The 23,811-nt window shown below is 42.9% G+C and overlaps 1 protein-coding gene across 5 annotated transcripts in view; it reads right to left on the reverse strand.

The window, feature by feature from the left end:
• The window catches only part of OPCML (opioid binding protein/cell adhesion molecule like), a 1,180,847-nt gene that overhangs the window by 237,009 nt on the left and 920,027 nt on the right, over positions 1 to 23,811 (reverse strand). For all 5 annotated transcript variants that reach the window (XM_017872155.1, XM_017872153.1, XM_017872156.1 and 2 more), the window contains one exon: positions 15,870 to 16,102. In XM_017872155.1, the coding sequence (XP_017727644.1) occupies positions 15,870 to 16,102 (233 nt within the window). The remainder of the gene's footprint in view (positions 1 to 15,869; positions 16,103 to 23,811) is intronic.

Here is a 23,811-nt window from a genome sequence, read left to right on the forward strand (position 1 = left end):
CACAAGGAATATCGATGCTGGGATGGAAGGCTCTTAAGGAAAGCAAAACCTGTGAGGAAAGCTTTGATGATGCCTTGCTGACATTATTTCTCTTTTGTTTCAAAGTTATCTGCTTCATTCTTCAGTCTCTCTCAATGAGTGCAATTCTGTGTGTGTGTTTGTTTTTCAGAAGTACATCTTGAACATGAGATTATAAAATTATGACAATACCAAAACTAGTTACGAAAAGAATATTTTAAAATAGCAAGAATGCTATAAGATATTGAGGACAGAGGTATCACACATAAACACACACACACACATGTTCACATGTATTCCAAAGGAGGCACAGTTATTCCAGTGTTATCCATAAAATCTAACATAATTTATCAAAACATATGACACCAATGCTTTTATGTGATAAAATCGTATTAAGATAGGCAAAGGGACAGTTCCAAAAATTGCTGAACCACCCTGGCATAATATTTGTCTCAGAGGCATTTTCAGGAATTAACCTAGCAGCAGAACACAAATAATTTTAATAAACTATAGAGGGTTGCACCTTAATGCACAACCTCATGAAGAAGGTGGGGCAGGCTTTCTTTCCCACAGTTGACAGATGAAGATTCTGAAACATATCAGGGTTGAGTAACTCATTTCAGGTCACAGAGCAAGTGGTCAAACCAGGAGTTAAATTTTACATACCTTCCTCCTAGAAGCAGCTCAGTGAGACTCTTTTCCATATGTATGAATTAAGGCTTTAGCTACCATTAGTATTGCCTTTTCTGTTGAATATACCTCAAAATTAGAGCACTTGGAAAACGCAAGCCCAACCCTCAGTGGCCAGCAATGTGATTAGTTCTCAGTAGTGGTGTGGAAAGGAAGGAGGGTGGGAGAGGGTGAGAGGCAGACACCTGGCCCGCTCCTCCTGTGCCCCACGTGGGACTATTTTAAAAGGTTCATTCCTACCCTGTCTCTACTGAAAATACAAAACTTGACCAGATGTGGTGGCATGAGCCTGTAATCCCAGCTTCTCAGGAGGCTGAGGCATGAGAATCACTTGAACGCAGGAAGCAGAGGTTGCAGTGAGCAGAGACCATGCCACTGCACTCCAGCCTGGGTGACAGCGTTAGACTCCATCTCAAAAGAAGAAAAGCTCGCTCCTGCGGTTGCCTCTTGCTGAAGGAGCTCAGGCAGAGTGGTAGGAGAGCAGAGACCCTCTCTGGGGAGTGTGCCATTTGCCCAGAGAACCGCAGGGTGTCCTGGAACAAAGCGCAGATTGGGCTTGCATCGCGAAGGTTGCATGCAGAGCCTCAGTGAGGCTGGCTCTGCTCTTTGGTTTTCCTATCTCCAACCAGGGAGGCGACCTCAGAACACCAAGCCACTGGCGAGGCTCCTCTGTCTCTTCATTCTTTCTCTTGACTCTCTACCTTCCTCCACTTCCTTTGTTTTCATTCACATCCTCCATTTGTACCTCTGCGGCTCTTTGCAGGCACCTTCAAGTTCTTCTTCCATCATTTTCCCTTGTCTCCTTTTACTCTCCCAGATCTCCCAGGCAGGAGCCCCGCCCCTCCAGCCCTCCACTTACCTGGGCTCCTCAGACTCTTATTAAGGGGAACATCCAGTGTCAAACTCTCCTATGCCTCTCTCATTCAACAAGCTCAGTTTGGTCCGTGTTAGAAAGCCATGTGCCTAGAAGTGTGCGTGTTTTGCTAATTGTAAATTACTTGCAAAATCTATATCCTGAATCAAAAAATTGACTGCAAACTTTGTGTCTGAAAGAGACAAAACTTTTCGTTCTCGAGCAACCTGTACCTTGGAAATGACAAACACTCCTCATGGTCGTCTGATCCCAGATCACTGCGGGAATTTTACAAAACACTCTAAGTTCTATTTAAATTTATTGCTTGGCATTTTTGGGACACAGAGGAATCTCTTCTGCCAACCCATAAATTCATTTAAAATCTGTGCTTTCCCCTGAAAAATCATAATAACTAAAATAACCAATAACAATGTTATAATTAATTATTATTTCTATTAAAAGATAGGGCTTTTTTTTTTTTTTTCCCTATCTCTACTAAAAATACAAAAATAGCTGGGTGTGGTGGTAGGCACCATCACAATTTAGGTGGCATTCTGGGAGCAGTATTTCTACAGCTCTGTTAATCACCCTTCATCCGTCAGTCAGAAGGAACTCCTTCTCTGCTTTTAACTACCAAAAACCCAGTAATAAAACTCCAACTCCCAGGGGACACATGGCTCACTTACCTGCGAATTTTAGATTACCCAGGGAGCTGTTATGTTGTGTCTGAGGGGAAATAATCTATCTGAACAGAAATTAAGAAAAAATTAAAAAGGAAAAAAAAAAAAAAGATGAGAAGAAAGAATTGAAAGAGAGGGTACAAATATCTATTACAACAATATCATCTTCTAAAGCTGTTTATGATAAAAAGAGGATTTGGTAGCTTGTATTCCAGCTATATTAAATTAAATCAAATCTAAGATCCCTTTCCCAGATACACACAGGCCTGAAAACATTAGTCCTATGACGACAAACTAGCCCCTGGGAAAAGGAATCCTCCTGGCAGTGTGCCACGGACCCTTATAAACTGTTAACCATGGTAATGAACCAATCCAAGAGACATATTAATAATGACATGAAGAGACACATTTATTGTTGATTGTTGAGATGGTGGCAGATTTATTGCCAGCTTGCCAGGAGGGAGGGCTTGGCCCAGCAATGGTGCAATTAAAAACAAATTGAATACAGGGACAAAGAATCAATAATCTAACAGAGCAACTTTTAGTTTGCAAAATACAAATATAAGTTAATTGACCTGAACACAGTTGCTAACTGGTCATTAATGTCTGCTTACTGGCCAATCAGAGCACATAATCCATCCCATTAAATTGATTGCAGCAGGCTGGGTCCCTGAACTTCCAGCTCTGCCTGCCAGGGCAACCATCAGGGCACCTTGTTTAGGGGTGATTTTCAATACCACTAAAGAAAACTGACTGTGTTAGAAATTTTCCCCAGAAGTCCTAAGTTCAGGAATTCTTTTTAAGGTTTCACTAAGAACTTCTTTATTCAACAGGCATGTTTTCAATGCTACAGTGTACACCAATCCGTCCCAAGGGAAGGGACTTGAAGGGAATAAATCCATGTTGGACGTGGCTTTTCATGGTGTGGCTGCCAATACCCACTAAGCCGCCCTTTGAGATGCTTATTCATTCCTAAGAACAATTGACATTTTCCCTCAATCTTTCATAAAATCTTAAAAGCATATTCATGACATTTTGTTATTATTTGTATGGATTAATAACTTGGCTTTTCAGTCATACTGGTCAAAACTCAAGTTATCAACAGACACTTGTGACTAATGGCTACCATGTTGAAGAGTGTAAATACAGAGCATTTCCATCATCACAGAAAGGTCTATTGGACAGTACAGCTTTCTGTAGGATTTGGATATCCAGGGAGAAGAACATTAAAGGCAGATGAATTCTATGAGAAACGAAGAAGAATGCAGGACCCTGGGCAATGGGGATTACACAAGGACAAACTTGACTAGGTTGTGTGTAGGATGTAAATGTGGAGAAATAATACATAAGAGTGGAAAGGGTGGAAGGGGGGTGAGGGATAAAACAATACAAATTGGGCTCAGGCTATACTGCTCAGGGGATGGGTGTGCCAAAATCTCACAAATCACCACTAAACAACTTACTCCTGTAACCAAATACCACCTGTTCCCCCAAAGCCTATGGGAACAAAAAAATCAAAAAAGAAAGAAACATTCCTCCTACAAAAAAGTAAAAAAAAGAAATAAAGAAGAGAAGAAATAAGAGTGGAAAAGTAGGTTTGGCCCTGGATTGCTCAGCACTTGGAAAGATGATCTAAGAGGTTTTGACTTGACTTCATTGTCAATGGGGAGCCATTAAAATACAGGTGGGGTAAGTGACATGATCAGCGTGTGCATCAGAAATACTCAGACAACACTGTTAAAATGAATAATAGGGAGGGAGAGACGAGGATTAGGTATCAATTAGGATGTGACAGGTAAAAGTCAGTAGAGAGTAAGATTCCACACTTTGAAGGTAGTGGTTGTGGGAACAGAAAGGGAGAGAATGACGTTATTGGACATGACATCTGCTTTGATAGGGAAGCAAAAGAGAAAAAGAGTCAAAGCTGAAGCCAAGGTTTTACACACAATGATGTTTCCATGAATAGAAATGTGAATTACAAGAAGAGGAACAGGTTTTAGAGAAAAGAAGGTAAATTGTGGGTGGAACAGTTAAGATTTCTGAGGGATACCCAAGTTGAGGAACTAAGAAGATAATCATACATTAGAGAATGGAATTAGCAAAGAACTAAAAACTGGAAATTTACATTTAGGAGTCAATGATATAGAGCTGATATTAACTCCAAGAAAAAACGTCATAATTACTAAGATAAGATAAACAAAACAGAAGGAGAGAGAAAAGATTAAGAAGGACAGATCCTGACTCCACAGAGATTAGACTACAACGCCTCAAGCAGAGGCAACCTGTCAAAGAAAGTACGTGTATTGTAAATGACCCGGCGTGGTTGTCTGACCTACTTATTTAAAAGCTATGGAATTGAGGCCGGGCGCGGTGGCTCAAGCCTGTAATCCTGGCACTTTGGGAGGCCGAGACGGGCGGATCACGAGGTCAGGAGATCGAGACCATCCTGGCGAACATGGTGAAACCTCGTCTCTACTAAAAAATACAAAAAACTAGCCAGGCGAGGTGGCGGGCGCCTGTAGTCCCAGCTACTCGGGAGGCTGAGGCAGGAGAATGGTGTAAACCCGGGAGGCGGAGCTTGCAGTGAGCTGAGATCCGGCCACTGCACTCCAGCCTGGGCGGCAGAGCGAGACTCCGTCTCAAAAAAAAAAAAAAAAAAAAAAAAAAAAAAGCTATGGAATTGAAAGGAAGTTAAACTAGAAGCAGAGTGGAGAGTTCCATTGTCAACGGAAGTGAGTTTAAAGTAAAACCTTGTACTTATCAGCGGGGCCCTTAGCTTCTCTGAGCCTTAGTTTTCTCATTCAAAAAAATAGGAACATGAATCCTGCCCTCTGGGGTTAATTGGAAAATAGAATCAGATAATGTTTATGACTGCCACCCCACTTAGTTAACCCTTGAACAATATAGGGGCTGGGGTGATGACCACCACACAGTTGAAAATCTGCATATAACTTTTGACTCCCTCCAAATTTAACTACTAAGAGCCTACTGTTCACCAGAAGCCTTACTGATAATACAAAACAGTAGATTAATGCATATTTTGTATATATATATTATATACTGCATTCATATAATAAAGTAAACTGGAAAAAGAAAATTAGACTAAGTAAATCATAAGGAAGAGAAAATACATTTACTGTTCATTAAGTGGAAGTGGATCATCATAAAGGTCTTCATCCTCATTGTCTCAACGTTGAGTAGGCTGAGGAGGAGGAGGAAGAGGAGGGGTAGGTCTTGCGGTCTCAGGAGTGGCAGGGATGGAAGAAAATTCACGTTTAAGTGGAACTGTATGGTTCAGACTCATATGGTTTAAGGGTCAACAGTACTCAATGGATGATAACCATTGTTTATAATTACTAAAAAAGATTATTGACTGTTTTCCTTGTGATTATTTTGCTTCACTTCTATTGCTCTTCAATTTCTATCCCTACAGAGGAGAATTTTAGTGAACAAACAAAGACATTTTGAGAAGCCAGAATAAGAACAGGGACAACAGTTACTATTGTCAAGGCACTGTGTTTGAGGGTAAAACTTGTTAACTAGGAGCTCAAAACCAGGTTCGGGAATGCAAGTGAGACTCTCCAAATCTGTGTACACCTGCAATGTGTAGAAAGACATCACTATTTGGAATTCGCAGTTTACTTGGATGCCAAACAGTGACTAACTAATCTCCTGGGTGGTGAGGCTTGAAACCTTATGTAAGATCCTGACTATATGAGGGTCATGGGGGATACTAATCTATCGGGAGAGTTTATGAACATTTACTAATTTGTCCTTCTTTTGAGGTGTGATTGCTCCCCTACTCACAGCAGCAGGAATGTGAGGGAAAAGATCTATTTACTGGAGCTATTGGCAGACAGGCCTCTTAGGAAATAAGCTGAGATCACCATGCAAATTGAGCAGAACGTAACAGGCATTTCATTTTCCCTCCATCTCCATATCAGTGATGATTTTGAGAACAGGCATTATGACTGTTCCGTTTGTTTAATTCTATTGCAAACAAGGCAGATGACAGCTCCACGCCGTGACACTTCTCTCTCTCTCTCTCTCTCTCTCTCTCTCTCTCTGATGGAGTCTCACTCTGTCGCCCAGGCTGGAGTGCAGTGGTGTGATCTTGGCTCACTGCAACCTCTGCCTCCCTGCTTCAGCCTCCCCAGTAGCAGGGACTACAGGCGCATGCCACCAGGCCCAGCTAATTTTTTCTGGCTACTGTAAAAATCATCATCAAACCAGGTGCCAGGACTGGCAGCCTTTTCTTGGATCATGTCAATGCGTCTCTCTGCCTTTTTCCCAGCCAGGCCTCTGAAGTGGAAGTGCTGCCTCTTGCGGGTCCACCCGGGCTTTGTTCTGACGGTGTGTTCGTCCAGTGCTCCCTCTCGCGGGTCCACCCGGGCTTTGTTCTGATGGTGTTCATCCAGTGCTGCCTCTGGGGGGTCCACCCGGGCTTTGTTCTGGTGTGTTTGTCCAGTGCTGCCTCTCGCGGGGTCCACCCAGGCTTTCTTCTGACGGTGTGTTCATCCAGTGCTGCCTCTTGGGGGTCCACCAGGGCTTTGTTCTGACGGTGTTCATCCAGTGCTGCCTCTTGGGGGTCCACCAGGGTTTTGTTCTGACGGTGTTCATCCAGTGCTGCCTCTTGCAGGGTCCACCCGGGCTTTGTTCTGACGGTGTTCATCCAGTGCTGCCTCTCGCAGGGTCCACCCGGGCTTTGTTCTGACGGTGTTCATCCAGTGCTGCCTCTCGTGGGATCCACCCCGTTTTGTTCTGACGGTGTGTTCGTCCAGAGTCACATTTGGTTTTGCTCTCACTCACCTTGGAAAATACTGACTCCTCCTATTTTTATAATTCATGGACTATAAGTTTCCGAGGAGAAATTGAGTGTGTCCTTCCCCCTCTCCTCCCCTAGACAGAGGCTCAGCCTACATATTTGATGGGTGATGGGATGGAATTCCAGAGGCCATGGAGAAAACAGCCATAAAACCTATGAAAACTGTGTGAAGTGTGTGTGTGAGTACAGAAGAAACAGACAAAACCCATGAAAACTGTGTGTATGTAACAGTGTGTGTAGGTGTGAGTGCGTATGTCTGTGTATGTGTACGCGGTGCCTGTGTGTGTCTCAGTTGCAATGCAGAACAGAACAAAGCCCCATATTTATCCTCACAGCAATGGGAGAAAAGGCCTGATACAAGGAGAAATCTTTTTTTTTTTTCTTTTTTTACAAACTGTGTTGTGAACTGTGTTGTCACCAACTACACACAATGTCATGAAAGGTCACAACCTAGGAGACGCAGTGAAGGTCAACATGAAGTGTCAGATTCAGGTAATATCTGAGAAACACGGTAGTCTGAGAGCCGGGATAGGGCCACTACATGGTGGGGTGAGTGTGGCCTTGCTCTAACCCTGAGGGCAGGGGGGAGGGCAGGTGCAGAAGGCGGTGTGGGGACACCCTCCCAGTGAAGGGAGACTTGAGATCCCTTTCTTTATGTGCTATGGAGGGTATTCTTGACAGTAACTTCATTCTTGATTCCTTCTATGTTGCAGCTGCCTTCTTAGTTACCCTAACCTTTCCATAAAGCCAGTGTATATATACACATATACATATATACATCTCAAACATCGAACATATATATGTGTATATCCAAGCATATATATGTGTATCTTTATATGCACGTATACATATATATGCTTGATGTTTGATGATTTATCAAGTCTCTTCTCACATTGTGAGAAGAGATATGTTGTTTGTTCTGATCTGCTTAGGAACCAAGACACACAGAGGTACTACGTACCCACTCACACTCACTCACAAATGCCCTCACACATACACACACTCTTACACACACACAGCTTTGATGTCTGTTTCTTCTGCAGTAGCATGCACACATTCACACAGTTTTTGTTTGTTTGTTTGTTTTTGTTTTTGTTTTGAGACAGAGTGTGGCTGTCGCCCAGGCTGGAGTGCAATGGCAGGATCTCTGCTCACTGCAAGCTCCGCCCTCCGGGTTCACGCCATTCTCCTGTCTCAGCCTCCGGAGTAGCTGGGACCACAGGCGCCCACCGCCACGCCCGGCTAATGTTTTCTATTTTTAGTAGAGACGGGGTTTCACCGTGTTAGCCAGGATGGTCTCAATCTCCTGACCTTGTGATCTGCCTGCCTCGGCCTCCCTAAGTGCTGGGATTATAGGTGTGAGCCACTGCGCCCGGTCACTCACACAGTCTTTATAGGTTTTATGGCTATTTCCTCTGTGGCCTCTGGAATTCCACCCCACCGTCCATTAAATATGTGTCCGCTTGACGTGGGCTGTGGAGAACTGGGAAGCAAATGGTATCTTTCTCTTCCACCTTCTCTAACCAAAAACGTGTCAACAAGGTTTACAGTCACTTGTAGCTAGCAGTGTTAGCAAGGGACCCTAAATCCTAAAGCCTCTGGAGAAAAATACAAATAAGAAATAGTAAGAACAATGACAAAAGACTGCAATTACTTTCACACCAACCTAATAATTGTCCCATCGGCGGGTGAAAGTAGGAGAAACACAGAGTGCAGAGACTCCTGGTCGCACACAAATTCTCAGATAAATTACACTGAAAAATCGTAACAGAATAACTAGAAAGGACTTTCATACCATCAGGTCAACCTTTCCATTGCGAAGTCAAGGAAATGACGCTCAGTAAAGTCCTTAACCTAATTTTGGCTGTGTGCTTTATCTGCACAAATACACAGAATTTGCAGCTTAGAGACCCCTTCTCAGAATCTTATTTCCCATTGACACACACACACACAACACACACACACACACGCACACACAATCACACATGGGATTAAAGTATGCATATGTGCACATAAAGAAATTACTCTGAATTCTACTCTCTGATAAGAAACCGGGAGAGGAACGTCTTGGAGATGCAGGCCTGCGCTGTTAGGAGCCGAGCGCAGTCTGAGGAGTGAGCGTTCCGCTGGCCAGTTCTGTTGTTTTCCACTCTTCTACCCTGCCTTTGTGAAGAGTAAATGTGATTACAGTTTTAAATAGAGGTTGAATATATTAAATTTATTTCAGGTTAACTGCCTGCTTTTCTTTAAGTCTATGAGCACACATGTTCGTTTAAATGTTTGGGTAATACTTAGGAAAAGAGGAGAAAATCACCTAAAAAAAGAGATTGCTTACAAAGAAAGAGTTGAAAGTAGGTAAATCCCTGGCAAAATTGTGACCTATGGCCCTGCCTCCCTGGGCCTGCTGCAACCGCTCCTTGGTGCAATCCCAGGATCCACCTGCTGCCCCCAACCCAGAATTCTCTCCTCGGGGCCCACCCTTTTCTGGAGCACCTCTGAAGGCTGACATGTTTCTCACCTAAGAACAAGTGCCTGTCTACGTACTTAACTCGGAGTCAGTGGTGTGTTGAACACTCTGCCAGCTACAGAGTGAGGACACCTGGCCTTGGGTGTGGCTTTGACGCCTCCTCGCTAGTGTTCACTTGGATAAATCACTTCCAAGTCTCTGAATCTCACTTGCTGGTCTCGGAAAGGTGTGCTTTCTATTCTGTCATCTTGGGCTTTTGGGAAGCATAATCAAAAGAGATAATGCATGTAAAGTGCCTTGTTAACTATTTGTATTTTGATACCTTTCTTTTCATGAGAAAAGCTTAACCTCCGCGAATAAGTCTAGTGAAAGGGATTTAAAGCATGTGGCAGCTGCATCAGCGTGGGATAAGGTGTTAATCTTGCTAAGCCTCCGTTTCCTTATTTGTAAACATGACTAGGGTGTATATTTTGTAGAGTGGATAGATGTAAGGAATGGCTAAGATAACATTTATACGTAGCACGCCCAATGCTGAGGTTGGTTAGTGATTAGCAATATCTAGGACCAGCGGGACTGGGAACCCATTGTCTTTACATGCAAAACTCAACTTCAGATACCAACCAATTTCACCCAAACTGACACCAGGCTAAGAGATGCAGAGTCTTTTGTTTACATAGAAATTGCATAAGCTTGCTGTGGAGCCTCCTATGTAAGAATTTAATAAAATTCATCATTTCTAGCCCTCTGCATAAAATTGGGCTTAGCAAGAGGAGTTCATTCCATAAAAGGAAGTACCCTGTAGTGAAGAGATTTCCAAACAAGGCAGGAGAGTAGGCAGAGAATACCAACATCCAAGAAGCAACTATAGATGGGTCTTCTTACTCCATCTATCTCCAACAACGACAATGACATACCACTGGTACACATGGATCTCTGCGTTCTTTCAGAATGCTGAAGAGCTCATGACAGTTACAATGACAATGAGATTCCGGATCCGCAGAGGGGCCAGGGTTTTCCCTACTTACATAGGATAAAGTGGTAACATTTAAAATGCACATCCCTCGAGGGATGAGCTACTAGAAAATTAATTATCCTCTCTATGCCCCCCTCACAGCCTCTCTACATCATTTATTGTAGCTTTGGTATCCCACACCCACCACTAATTTTCCTTCTTGAGCTTTGTCCTCAAGTTCTGTTGCTACAATGCAATGCAATGCAATATCAGTAGAAGGAAATATGACAAACACACACACACACACACACACACACATACACATACAGAGAGAGAGAGAGAGAAAGAGAGAGAAATTCTGAAAATGTTCCATTGATCTAGAGCAAAGAACTAACTTTGGATGTCGTTGGCATTGGAGGGACTGCAGTATGCTTAAAAGACACTACTCTCAAAGTCCTGTGGCCATGGTTCAAGACCCACCTCTGCTACTTACTCACTGGGGACTCAGGCTCAACCTCCATGAGCTGCAGTTACCTAATTTGCAAATGGAGATAACAGTCGCTGCATTATAGTCTCCCACGGTTTGTTGTGTGGGTCAAAGGTGACAAACACTGTGCCATCTCTGTAAAGTACTAGATAAATGTAGGGAATTTGTGGTATCCTTTTAGAACAATCTCTCAGTTTGTCACATTGAGGACCCTCTCGCCTTCAGGGACCTTTCCTCCATGACTGTCCTCTCCGAGTCATCTGGACATAGTCTGACTCCCCTGCCACCCATATCTGTGGGAAGATGCTTTATGATCACTGTGTTCCTATGCCACTCCAGTAGCCATATCAATCTGCTTCTGCTCATTATACAAACATTTGCCAAGTGCCTACTATGCCTCAGATGGTGTGCTAAGTGCTGAGGTTAGATATAAATAAATTATGATTCTTACTGTTCTCTAGGAATAGTTAACCTCAGAAAATTTACCTACTCTCCAGCCAGGAAATTCATGCTGAATCTCAAATATACCCTTTCTGGTGTTAGGTTACACCTGTTCCCTAGTTCTGCAACATCTATGTAATGTTTGTGTGTTGTTTATCCCTAGACCTCGTAAGCCCAAAGCTGTTCTTTCCAGGAGGCATAGGATCATATCTCCCCAATCGCTAGCATTTCTCCAAACTAAAAAATCTGGGTGACATCATTTTAATTCTTCCTCTTTCCAGGTATGAGGATGAATGATCTCAGTTTCCTGTAGAAAGTGCCTCTCAGGCACATCTGGCTCTTTGCAGGTAGGCCCACGGTCACCCTGGCTGCACTGCTTAGCGGGCATGGCAGCCATTCCTGCTTGTGCTTGTGCCTCCAGCTTCTCCCGCTTTAGCTCCTGATCTGCAGGGCTGCCAGGCTGATTTTCCCCCCAACTAATCCGACCCCGCAGCGGTGCCTCCCCCTTGCTCCAGATTTCCTCCACACCGAGGTATGCAGCCTAGATCACATCGTCACGTGCTCACACAGTGCCTAGATCACATCGTCACGTGCTCACACAGTGCCTAGATCACATCATCACGTGCTCACACAGTGCCTGCGCTGATCCCCTCAGTGGCTGAGATGTACCTCGGGTATCAGTGACACGATTTTAATGAAGGCAGCTTCTGTTCTCAATGAGAAGGATTTGGAAATTAGTTCCATCAGATATGTGGCAAAGGCCACTTTCTACAACAAGAAAGGACAGGCAGGGAGGTTGGTGGCAGAGTATCCCTCAGGCACTCCCATGGCAGGAGGGAAAAAGCTGGGCCCCGTAGGTGTGCACTCCCTTCTGCTGATGGCATCTGGTTGGCAGAAGGAATGAGATACCCACCTTCTCAAATGGACGGAAGATGCATAAACACCTTTTTGTTTTTATAAACAGACAAGTGGCAGCTCGGAAATTTTTCTGTTTTTCTCATTGCAAAATCGATACCCATCAGCAGTTTGAAATTAAAGGTGAGATTAGGCCTCAGTTTTATACATGCCTTATTGTCTTCCAAAAGCTTTCTACTCGGTCAGATAAATTTTCTTTAAGAGGATTAGGAAACTTTCATTATCTTTATCTAACCTGAACTAACACTATGTCTGAAAAATTAATCTATAGACTGGACAAAAGCTGATGGCTGCTGGGAGAATAACTCTGGGGCTTCTTTCTAATTGAGTAGTGGGGTCTCTATATCAACCCTCCGGTAATTCAACTGCCTTCCAAAGAAAGAGGAAGTCACTGCATCACTAAGCAAGGGGAAAGAATTCAGTTTTCTGACCTCCTTCTCTGCAGCCACTCAGTAAAGCTGCAAACCAGCCTGCCAAGGATCCCAAGAGAATGTCCTCCTCAAGAGATCTTCCCAGAGAAGCTTCTCCCCAAGAGAACGTCATCCCCAAGAGAACGTCATCCCCAAGAGAACGTCATCATCAAGAGAAACTCCTCCCCAAGAGAAGATCCTCCCCAAGAAAATGTCCTCCCCAAAGGAATGTCATCCCCAAAAGAAGATCTTCCCCAAGAGAAGCTCCTCCCCAAGAGAACATCATCCCCAAGAGAAGCTTTTCCCCAAGTGAAGCTCTTCCCCAAGAGAAGCTCCTCCCCAAGAGAGGGTCTTCCTCAAGAGAACATCATCCCCAAGAGAAGCTCCTCCCCAAGAGAAGGTCCTCCCCAAGAGAAGCTCCTCCCCAAGAGAAGGTCCTCCCCAAGAGAACATCATCCCCAAGAGAACGCTCCTCCCCAAGAGAAGCTCCTCCCCAAGAGAAGGTCCTCCCCAAGAGAACATCCTCCCCAAGACTAGCTTTTCCCCAAGAGAAGCTCTTCCCCAAGAGAAGGTCCTCCCCAAGAGAACATCCTCCCCAAGAGTAGGTCCTCCCCAAGACAAGATCCTCCCCAAGAGAAGATCCTACCCAAGTGAAGCTATTCCCCAAGAGAAGCTCCTCCCCAAGAGAAGGTCCTCCCCGAGAGAAGATCCTCCCCAAGAGAAGATCCTCCCCAAGAGAAGGTCCTCCCCAAGAGATCATCATCCCCAAGAGAAGCTCCTCCCCAACAGAAGGTCCTTGCCAAGAGAAGGTCCTCACCAAGAGAACATCATCCCCAAGAGAAGCTCTTCCCCAAGAGAAGCTCCTCCCCAAAAGAACATCCTCCCCTCCCACCCCTACCCATCCTGACTTCCTCTGGACTTCCCAGGCCACCTCAGAGGGCTGTAGCCAGAGAGTCAATTGGCCTGGAACGTGGAGACTGAGGAGCTGACCTCTAGAATAGATGCCATGCTGTCCTCAGACTTTTTCTGACCTGAAGCTTGGAGGTCCACAGGGACACCTCATAGGCTGCCACATCCCACCCAAGGGATCGCTTAGCATGTGTTATGGAGAACATCCTTCTCTGTCGCTGGGCCCCCAGCCCATTATTGTGCATTTACTTAGATGTGCTTACATCATCTGTCTTAGTTCTTGAAAAGGGACAGGCTTGCTCGGTTTGAGTCTGTTTCTCTACAGTGCCTGACAATTCTTTTTTATTTCAGTGCCACATTTCCTGAATTTGAAGATAACTTTGCTGTCAAGGCCACAGAGGTGGCACTGAGGTGTCACTTCCGATGCTGAGAATGTCAGCTCCTCTGGAACCAAGCCCAGGTGCAGGCAGGTGGGGTAGTGAGAGGTCACAGTCTCTTGTTTTCTACACCCTCAGAAACTTTCAACAGATAGCCCAGCTCATCTCCAATGACTGATCTCACCAAGTGCCTCTGTCGTCCTCTGAGGAGAAGTATCAGATGTGACAGTTGTCTTGATCTCCAGATGGCAGGCAATCTTGTCGCTCCAGAGCCGTGGGTGGACGTGTATGGAGAGTGGAAACCCGCAGCGTCTGTAGACGTCTGTCGGATGGCAGGCGCGTGTGAACGCCTGAAAGCACGTGAGGAGGAGAGCAGGGCTTGGAGGCTGGGCAGGAGCAAAGCTTCAGGCAGCATGGCAGAGCCAGGGACTGCTGGGGAACAGCAGTGGCAGCAGACAGCTCTCTGGCCCCACACATGCCATTACAAATGGCTACAGAGGCAGGCCTGGCTGCTTGCGCCAAAAGGAAAGAATGGGCAAACTGAATCGTACAAGTGACTGAAGCATGAATAGACAGCCCCCATGTAACCTCTCTCTAGGAAACCAATTGAAATGAGCAACATCATCGTCTTTTTTTTTTTTTAATCAGAGATGAGGAATCTATCTTAGCTAAGCAAAGATGCCATACACGTTTCACAAACTAAAAAAAAAAAAAATCTGTTGAATTTATGACAGATGGGATCTGATAAAAAGGCAGATGCTAAAGACTAAGTCACACATAGGGACCCTTTCTGAGAGCTCACTGTGTTTCCTCAAGACATCTGCAAAGGAGGCTCTGAAAGAAGTCCACCTGAACCTTTCATTTGGTAGAGGAAGGATGTGTCACTGGGTGATGGAACTAATGTGCTTAGAACTTCATTCCTGCCATGAGCCAACACCTGAGAGAAATTGCTTTACATGGTGATGATAGTTGGGGTCAAGTTCAAAATAAGTTCACTTGGATTGCTGCCTTGCTTTAAAATGGTTCTCAAATTCTCGGAACTGCTATCTGCATGTGTTTTTAATTCTCAATATTTAATATCTGAGATTCTGACATTTCTTCAGCCCCATTTTTGAGGTGTAATATGAAATTTAAATTAAAAGCTATTTTAAAACGCACATGTGATACCATTCTTGAGCCATCCTGATTCACATTCTTAAAGGAGAGTGGAAGAAGCTGCTAAGTCTTCCTTCCTCCTTCCCCCTTTTTAAAATTGTCTGAATTTATTACCAACATTGACCTGCAGCTATCATTCTGACTAACATCCCTCTTGGATGTGGGCTCCATTGTCAGGCTATGAGAGAGTGTTTAAACACAGCAGCCTTGCCAGGGAGGACCTGCCTAAACAGCACTCAGAGAACCCTCCAGAGCACGCATGACCAGCAACTGTGCAAAAGCAGTCACGTCACAGGGTTTCTCATCAGCTTATTAGTCTTTTATTATGAAATAAGCCTATAAGAGAATTAAAGGGCACTGAGATTAGCACCATATTTATCTATGTTTGAATGTATCTCACCCCAGCTCCAGAGTGCTAAGTAACTTACAAGAGCTCAACCAGTGCACGTTATACAACTTACTGATGAGAACAGAAGGGCTAAAGATAACATTTACAAACTTTGAGAAGATATTCAGCACTTAGTTAAGTACCCGTTCGATGGGAAAAATTCCAAGACATATACTCAAACTCTGGATTCAATAGAGGAAGATGACTTTTGTGTCTTCACACACAAGTAGAAGAAACACCGACATGGTTCTTCCCTTCCATCACTGACGGGAATGGCAACCCCAGATCCAGTTGGGACTTACCTTGCACTATCAGGTGAACCCGGGATGTTTTGGGATGATTGTCTGTCTGCACAGAGCAGGTGTACGGACCTTCGTCATACACATCCACGTTTTGGATCATGATGCTGTACTGGGTTGGTGTATTGACCAGGATGATCACACGAGGGTCTATGGACCACTTGTCATTCCCAGCGTAGAGGATGGTGCTGCGGTTTAACCAGGCCACCCGGGTTACCCGGTCATCTATGGTGCACCTGCAGTGAGGCCGGGAATGGTGGAGGGAGGAAGAAGGGAAAGAGAGTGGAGAGATTATATAATGCGGTAGATATGATGTTGCATTCTGAGGAGTAATTTAAACAACATAACACAGTACTAAAAGGAAACAATTACTGATGAAACTTCCTAAATATAAACTAAGAGTGACCAAAATCATCTTGAAGAACTGACAATACAAAATCACTTCTATTTGATTTTGAGACATATTATGTGAATATCTTTGCCATCCATTTGCTTTCCCTGTTATTTTTTTCCCATAGGCTTATATGAAAATTAGTTTATGTTTCTTGAGCACATTTACCACCTTGAGGAAGAAGTGGCCCAGGGGCACATGGGAAAGAGAGTGGATCAGTATTTCAAATAGGTCACAGATAATCCACAAAGCAAATACTTAACTTGTAGTTAATCAAAATTGAACATATTTACCCCAGACCTCCCTGGTGTTGATAATCTCCTTATACCCCTAAGCAGCCCAAAGCCTGCAAACTACAATTTATAACATGGGTTGGTAAAATTCACCTTAGAAAGCCAACACTTTTTGAGGGAGTCAAAACTGCATCTTAGGACATCAGGAGAGGAAAGAAGAAAATTATCAGCAGAGTCCCTGTTCCTCAGACACTCTCTGTCCCATTGGGAGAGAGAACAAGGCTACTATCAAATCAGGGAGCTGTGCTCCACCTCCCAGCTACTCTCCTTAACAATTCGAGGCTATGAATACAAACGAGGCCCGTGTGTCGGTGTGGATGACCTGCGGGTTGTCAGGCCTGACACAGGACTGAATGTGCTGGACGTCTGTGCATGTGCCCAGGAACTGAGGATGTGGGAATGGAAGCATGAAGAAACAGAATGCTTTCTAAATGTGGGTGCACACCCATCACTCCATGCTGCACATAGGAAGGCACAATGACAACCAGCCTTGCCAATGTCCTGGCAGAGAGAGGAGGGACGGGAGTCCAACACCTGCAGGTGAGGAGGACACGGGGAATAGGCATGGCCTTCCCTCACTGGATCTGACCTAACACTTGGGTGGCAGCAGTGATCCTTCAGGCAGGTCTCAGGAGACAGAAGGACCCCAGAGACACTGGCCGCAGCAGAGAGGTCAGGATCTGGCCAAGTGGCCAGTATCACCTGGCCTGAGTGGCTCAGGGTCTCCAAGCACCAGAACCACAGCCCTCTAGAATGGGGAAAACACCGGATCTAGGGTGGTCCTCTCCCTGGTTGGCAGGAAGAATAAAAGTAATACCAGCTTCCAGTAACCCAGGCCTTTTTATGAACTGGCCCATCTGCCCTTCAGCCGCTGAGAAGTTGGGTAGAGAGGGTATTAGGCACTCTCACAATATTGTAGGAAGAGATTGTTCTTTTCTAAATAAGCATGTGAACAATACAAAGTGAATAATACATGTAAATAACACCAAGATGATACAGGCTCAGCTAACCATTCACTCCTCACCAATGCCCAGCACCCACTGGTGATTTGGTAGCAACTTGTTATATCTCGGTCTACATCTTACTCCTTATACACATGCATGAACTTGTATGAAGCTTGTGTTGATTTGTTTTCACCTGAAATAGAATCATACTCTAATATTCCAATGAAACTATTTTTTTTTATTTGACCACAGGCATCCCTTGCACACCAGCAGTTACAGACCTCAATCTGCAAGCTTTCTAGGTAAGCGAGTTTCCAGGGCCCAACTGCATCCACCAGTAGGACCTGATAATTTAGGTACCATTGAATGATTCTTTCCCATCATTATAGAAATGTCATTGGTATAATGTTATCTCCTCCACATGGTGAGGCATCTCACTTCTTTTCCTGTTGTTTTCTTGCTTCCATAACATTTTTCTATTTCCCTTATGATGCCCTAATGGATCTTAAACCCTAATGGATCCTTCCTGCTCCCACTTTCAAAGGCTTTTCTTAGGGAAAAAATAGGATAAATGTATTCATTCTCAACTGCAAATGACTGATAAGGGCAAACATTTCCTAAGGATAGGTGAATTTTCATAAAGGAGAAATCCCTGTTTGAAGAGTTCCTCCTAAAGAAAGTTCGAATAGTAGAATTCCAAAAATGCCTGGAAGTAGATGCTAAATTGAGACAGAGTGAAGGGCGTGATGTTCCAGTCCCTTCTAGTTGTGTGGTCTTCGAGTCACCACACAACCCAAGTGACTAAGTGAAAACAAATATTCTTGCTTTAATTTTGCTCAGTTATGTAACCCCTTGCACATTTTTAAGTTGCCATAAAAAATCGTGTAAGCTACAATGGAAAAGGATGAATTTTTTGGTCTTTAGAAAATATTCACATTTTTTTAGTCACAAAATTCCTGTGTGTGTGTGTGTATTTGTTCAGTAGAATTTAAATATCATAGTGATTAATCCTCATGATTATCTGCTTTCAAAATTCAGGAATTCTTTTTCTAAAAGTCATAACATGTGCATTGTTCCTTTTTAAACTGGAACTTGTTTTCCCATTATATATCTTCTGCAGAAAATGTATTTCATGCTTGAAGGTCTTTTATTGATCGCCTACCATATTTATTTACAACCAAAAATATATAGAGATTGAAATTTAAATTTCTTTTATGTCTTATGACCATACAACTTTAAGCAATAATATATTTCTTAAATGAATGGTGATTACAAATATAAAATTGATAGAACATAAATATATAGCACATTTCATTAAGTAATAATTAAACATGAAAAAGTAAACTTACTAGAAATACAGCTTTTAAATAGATGGATAAGCCCCTTTTTTAAATGCCATAGATAAATATCACTCACTGCTAGAATGAGATGGAGTTCAGGATCAATTCTATTCCCACTTTTGCTTTTAGAGAAACCTTGTTCACATAAGAACATGGAAATGAAAATTGTGCATAGCAATGCCACTCAATTATTTGAATGCTTTCCAAGATATATGCCAAAAATCACATAGTAATATAGCTTCAAAGATAATTTTAATGATCTCGCAGCTGACAAATCAATTAATTCCTCTTTCAATTTCTTTTAACGCAATGAATTGGAAAATACCTGACTTGCAAAGGGGTTTATAAGCCAGTATTAAATTCATTCAATTTCTCAGTATCTGGAAAGCATATGATACCATTTTACTAGGCCTTGTCAAATGACTATTAAAAGATGTTATTATTTTACTGGAAGTGCCTTGTTTAACCCAATACACTCAGAAATGTTGGGAAAATACAAATACTGTTTATTTTAATATGCTAAATCACAGTGCCCTCTGTTAGAACATGTCTCATCTCCAAGTTCTAATTCAAAATGGAGAATGCGCTAGCTTGGCCATGAATCTATTCCTGATGCAATCAGGTATCATTGCCTTTAGTGCTCTGCTTTGCTTCTGTGGGGGTCTCCTTCAAGACTGATACCCTGCTCCATGATAGTCGGGTGATGGAGGTGACAAAGAAAGCGAAAGAAGGTTGTCTCCTGGATGATGTGTGAAGTGGGAGCTGTCAGAAGGGAGATGCAGAATTACATTGCAACCTCAGGGACTTACTCAAGCAGGTCAACTTTAGGTAATTTGAGATCTTTGAAGTGCATTTCCTGAATCTTATCATTGTCCTTGTATAGGACCAACCACTACAGGTTGAGGGTGCATAGAACCAGTGCAAACGGCCACAGGCTTGATTAAGGGTGGACTTTGAAACAGGTCAATCCAAAACTGCTCTCTGGGCCAGAACACACTCTCAGTGCCCTGGTCACATAGCCCTTGGAAAGACTGTGTTTTCCTTGGTTAATCCTGCGTCAGGTGAGCGGCCATGATCCGGTGTACTTGCTCTTGGACCTGGGCCTCCTTATGGGCATGGAGTGCAAGCAGAAAAGAGTAACTGAGGAAAAGCCACCTCTCTGAATGGGCAAAGATGGTTCACAAGTGTATATGGTTCTCAGAACCTAACAACAGAGAAACTGAGTGAAACAATGAAGTCAGCTGAGGAAAGTTATTTTCCTCATGATGTTGCTGTGCTTCAAAAGAAAATGTAGTTTCGTGGCTTCATGCTTTCTTCCATCACCTTAGGACTCTTCCATGGTCCCCTGAACAGCAGGAAAGAGAACGCAGGGAAGGACTTAAAAAGTTGGCTTGAGTGCTCTTCTAAACTCAGGCTCCTTCCCTGCTGTCTGTGGCCATGTCCTGGACCCTCATTAACAAGAAGCACAGAGGGGAACACTTTTGATGTTAAATAAGGGGGAGCCAAGAGGCACGTTGAGGAAGGTTAATGACAACTTTCTGATCTCTTGGAAATTATTTCAGACATTTTAAATTCTTACATTCCAAGCTAACCCTACCTACTGATCCTTGGTAAAACAGAACTCATTACAACTACATCACAAGTGACCTCTAATATTATATATTGCTTGTGCAGAACCAGGCATAGTTGTAAGAACTTTCAATATATCAAATCATTCTATCCTCATAACTACCCTTTGAGGTGTGTTCTGTTAATATTATATCCACATTTTACAGATGAGGAACCTGAGGCACAGACAGGGAAAAAAGGAAAGCTATCTGGAAGACACTTGTACACATTCTTAACCTCTAGCCATGTGTGAGGAAAGAAGGTGTAAATGAGAGTCTGGAAGAGCAAAGAAACACCTGACAGACATCAGAAGGCAGAGATCTTTCTGAATATGTGCCGTGGGGTTAAGATCCAGGGTTGTTCTGTTTTATTTTCAGAGGAAGAGGTGCGGTTAGGGAAATCCATGCCTTAAAGCGGTGGTTTTCAACCTTTACTGTGCATCAGAAACAGATTGCTGAAGCCAGCCGTCAAAGAGCCTTTGGTTCATGGGCCTGGAGGGACCAAGAATGTGCATTTTCAACAGGTTCCCAGTGGATGTTGATACTGCGGCTCTGGGGACTCCTCTTGGAGAACCGCTCACTGACTTAAAGAAACCAGGCAAGTGACGGGCTGGAATTTTAATCAAAATAATCATGGAAAAGTAAAATTGGTTGGCTTTAACTTTTTTGTGTTCTTTACTTTTGTTTTATATTTTGTCTTTGAAAATGCAAAAAAAAAAAAAAAAAAAAAAAAGTGCCACGATTCATTCAACAGATATTGAATGAGTGTCTAAGGTGCAGCCTAAGGCACATGAGATAACTTCCTAGGAGCTGAGAACTCAGTAGGAACAGGCCAACAAAGTTCCTGCCCATGACACTACACCTAGTGAGAGACAAAGAAAACATATATGTCTAGATATATTTGTTTCAGAATGATACCTGGAGAGAAATAAAACAAGGGAAGGAATGGAGAGTGTATCATGGGAACGGTGAACATATTTGGAACAGAATTCTCAGGAAATGCCCTTCCATGGCCTACATGCCAGATGTGGAATGGCTGAATGTTTATAACTCTAAACTTGGGTGCCATAACATGCATGTCCAAAAATTATGTCTAACTTTAAAATGAAATTCTCAGCTCACACACACGCACAGATAGCTGCAGGAACATTTAAGTGATCTGGGTAGTTGGAGAGCAAGTCTTTTAAACCAGCTTCAGCAATGGTGTCCTCATATATTGATGACTTTGTATGTGTTGGAAGAATTGATAATTGATATTTTGAAAAACTGAGCGTTAACTAGAAAATGCCTTTACAGTTCCTCCTTCGTTACGGTGATAATACCTAAAACAGGGTGCATACCCTTGTGTTTTAATTAGTAGACAAAGGCAAATGTAGTTAAATCTGTAATTCAGGCTCATCATCCTAAACCTCCATTCTCTTTGTAATATACGGATAATACCAAAGATCCTAGACTCTTCACAGAGCTTACATCTCTGAATTTAATTATTTATATTCTCATGTGTTAAACTATGTCACATGGATAGTAACCACATTCAGTATCACCAGCACCTCCCAGCCTCTACCCAGCAGCTAGTAGGTCATCAATACATATTTATAATGATAAAAGGTGTAAGACAATGTTTCTCAAATGGGCATCAAAAGAACCCACATAAGGAGACATATATGTGGGGACATACATGTGTCTTTCTGCAGGATATCTGAATCTATATGTTTATCTGTATCTACCCACACATAGACACACACAGAGTCCATGGGCTCTTTATGTATATTTTTCAATTTAGTGTTTTCTTTTCTATTATAATTGGGAGATGTATAATATAAACCTATGCTAAATGTGGTATGACAACAATTAAATGTAAACATTCAGGTTTGCATCTGTGTTCACCACATTGGCATATTGAGAAGTCCTTGCACTGTCTCAGGCTAATGACAAAAATACAGAGGTGACTGGCTTTGTCAGTGATGCCTTCCTACCAGCAAAAGCTGGATGATATGGACTCAACTGTAGTAATGAAGGTTCCCAAGCACTGGAATGAGCCACTGTGGAAGGAGAACTTCATTATCACAGGATGCGGGTGGAACGCAGAAGGGAAGGCCTTACAGCAGTCAGTGCCACATCCACACTGCAACTTGGGATTTAACTTTATTTATTTATTTATTTATTTATTTATTTATTTTTTGAGACGGAGTCTCGCACTGTCACCCAGGCTGGAGTGCAGTGGCGTGATCTCGGCTCACTGCAAGCTCCGCCTACCTGGTTCATGCCATTCTCCTGCCTCAGCCTCCGGAGTAACTGGGACTACAGGTGCCCGCCACCTCGCCTGGCTAATTTTTCATATTTTTAGTAGAGACGGAGTTTCACTGTGTTAGCCAGGATGGCCTCGATCTCCTGACCTTGTGATCTGCCCACCTCAGCCTCCCAAAGTGGATTTAATTTTAATAAAACATCATCTGTTCCATTAAGTTAGTGTTCCAAGTTTAAATTTTAGTGGCTATATATGTGCATAACTTATAATTTCAGAAGTTACAGTCATATCAGAGTGTAAGCTTAAGGCATTTATACCTAGTTTTATGATTGCACATATATAAAGATTTTTTAATAGTTACCACTGGAAATTGATGAAAATCTTGTCTCTCTTCCCATCCTTGACCCCTGCTTTTAAAGTGGTCTTCTATAGAGTACTCAATTGAAGAAATGCTGGGTGGAATTTTAAAGCCGAAATGCATTTCTCTGAATTTACTTTTTAAATACATTCCCCCATATTATCTTGTAATTTTTGGTTTTCCTTTTTCATAAATTGAGAGTTAATTGAATTTTTGCTAAGAAAAACCTTACTATGTATCAAAATATATTAATAATGCCAGTCCAAAAACTGGGAGGAAGACCTTGCTTTAATAAACTCATAAACCAATGATAAATAATTTTTTTAAAGGAAAAAGAACAGGCAGGCCAAAATGAAATATATTTAGATCAACTCCCAAGGTATTCTAAATTGCAAAAGCTGTTTTCCCAGAAGGCTTTAACTACTCAGTTATTTCCTGAGTTACAAATAGAGCCAACTTCAGAGCCTCAACAAGCACCCTAAATTATGTAGGGGAAAACTTTACGATTCAGATAGTCAGAAATGCAACGAGAGTAATAACTCTGCTAGAGCTAATATTTGCTGATAAGGTATTGGCTGAGAATGTATCTGAAAGCCTCTGCAGAAAAAATGGTGAGGGATAAGAGCTACTTATGGAGAGTACGGCACAAAAATATTTCAGTAGTGCAAGGGGTTGACTTTGAAGTCTGGCATAATATGACATCTGCAGCTCGCTGGAAAATTGGAAGACAGGGCCACACTAACACCAGCTGGCGGGGAGATGTC

Source organism: Rhinopithecus bieti, unplaced genomic scaffold (genome assembly GCF_001698545.2).
Source record: "Rhinopithecus bieti isolate Rb0 unplaced genomic scaffold, ASM169854v2 scaffold_6481, whole genome shotgun sequence".
NCBI lineage: Eukaryota > Metazoa > Chordata > Mammalia > Primates > Cercopithecidae > Rhinopithecus > Rhinopithecus bieti.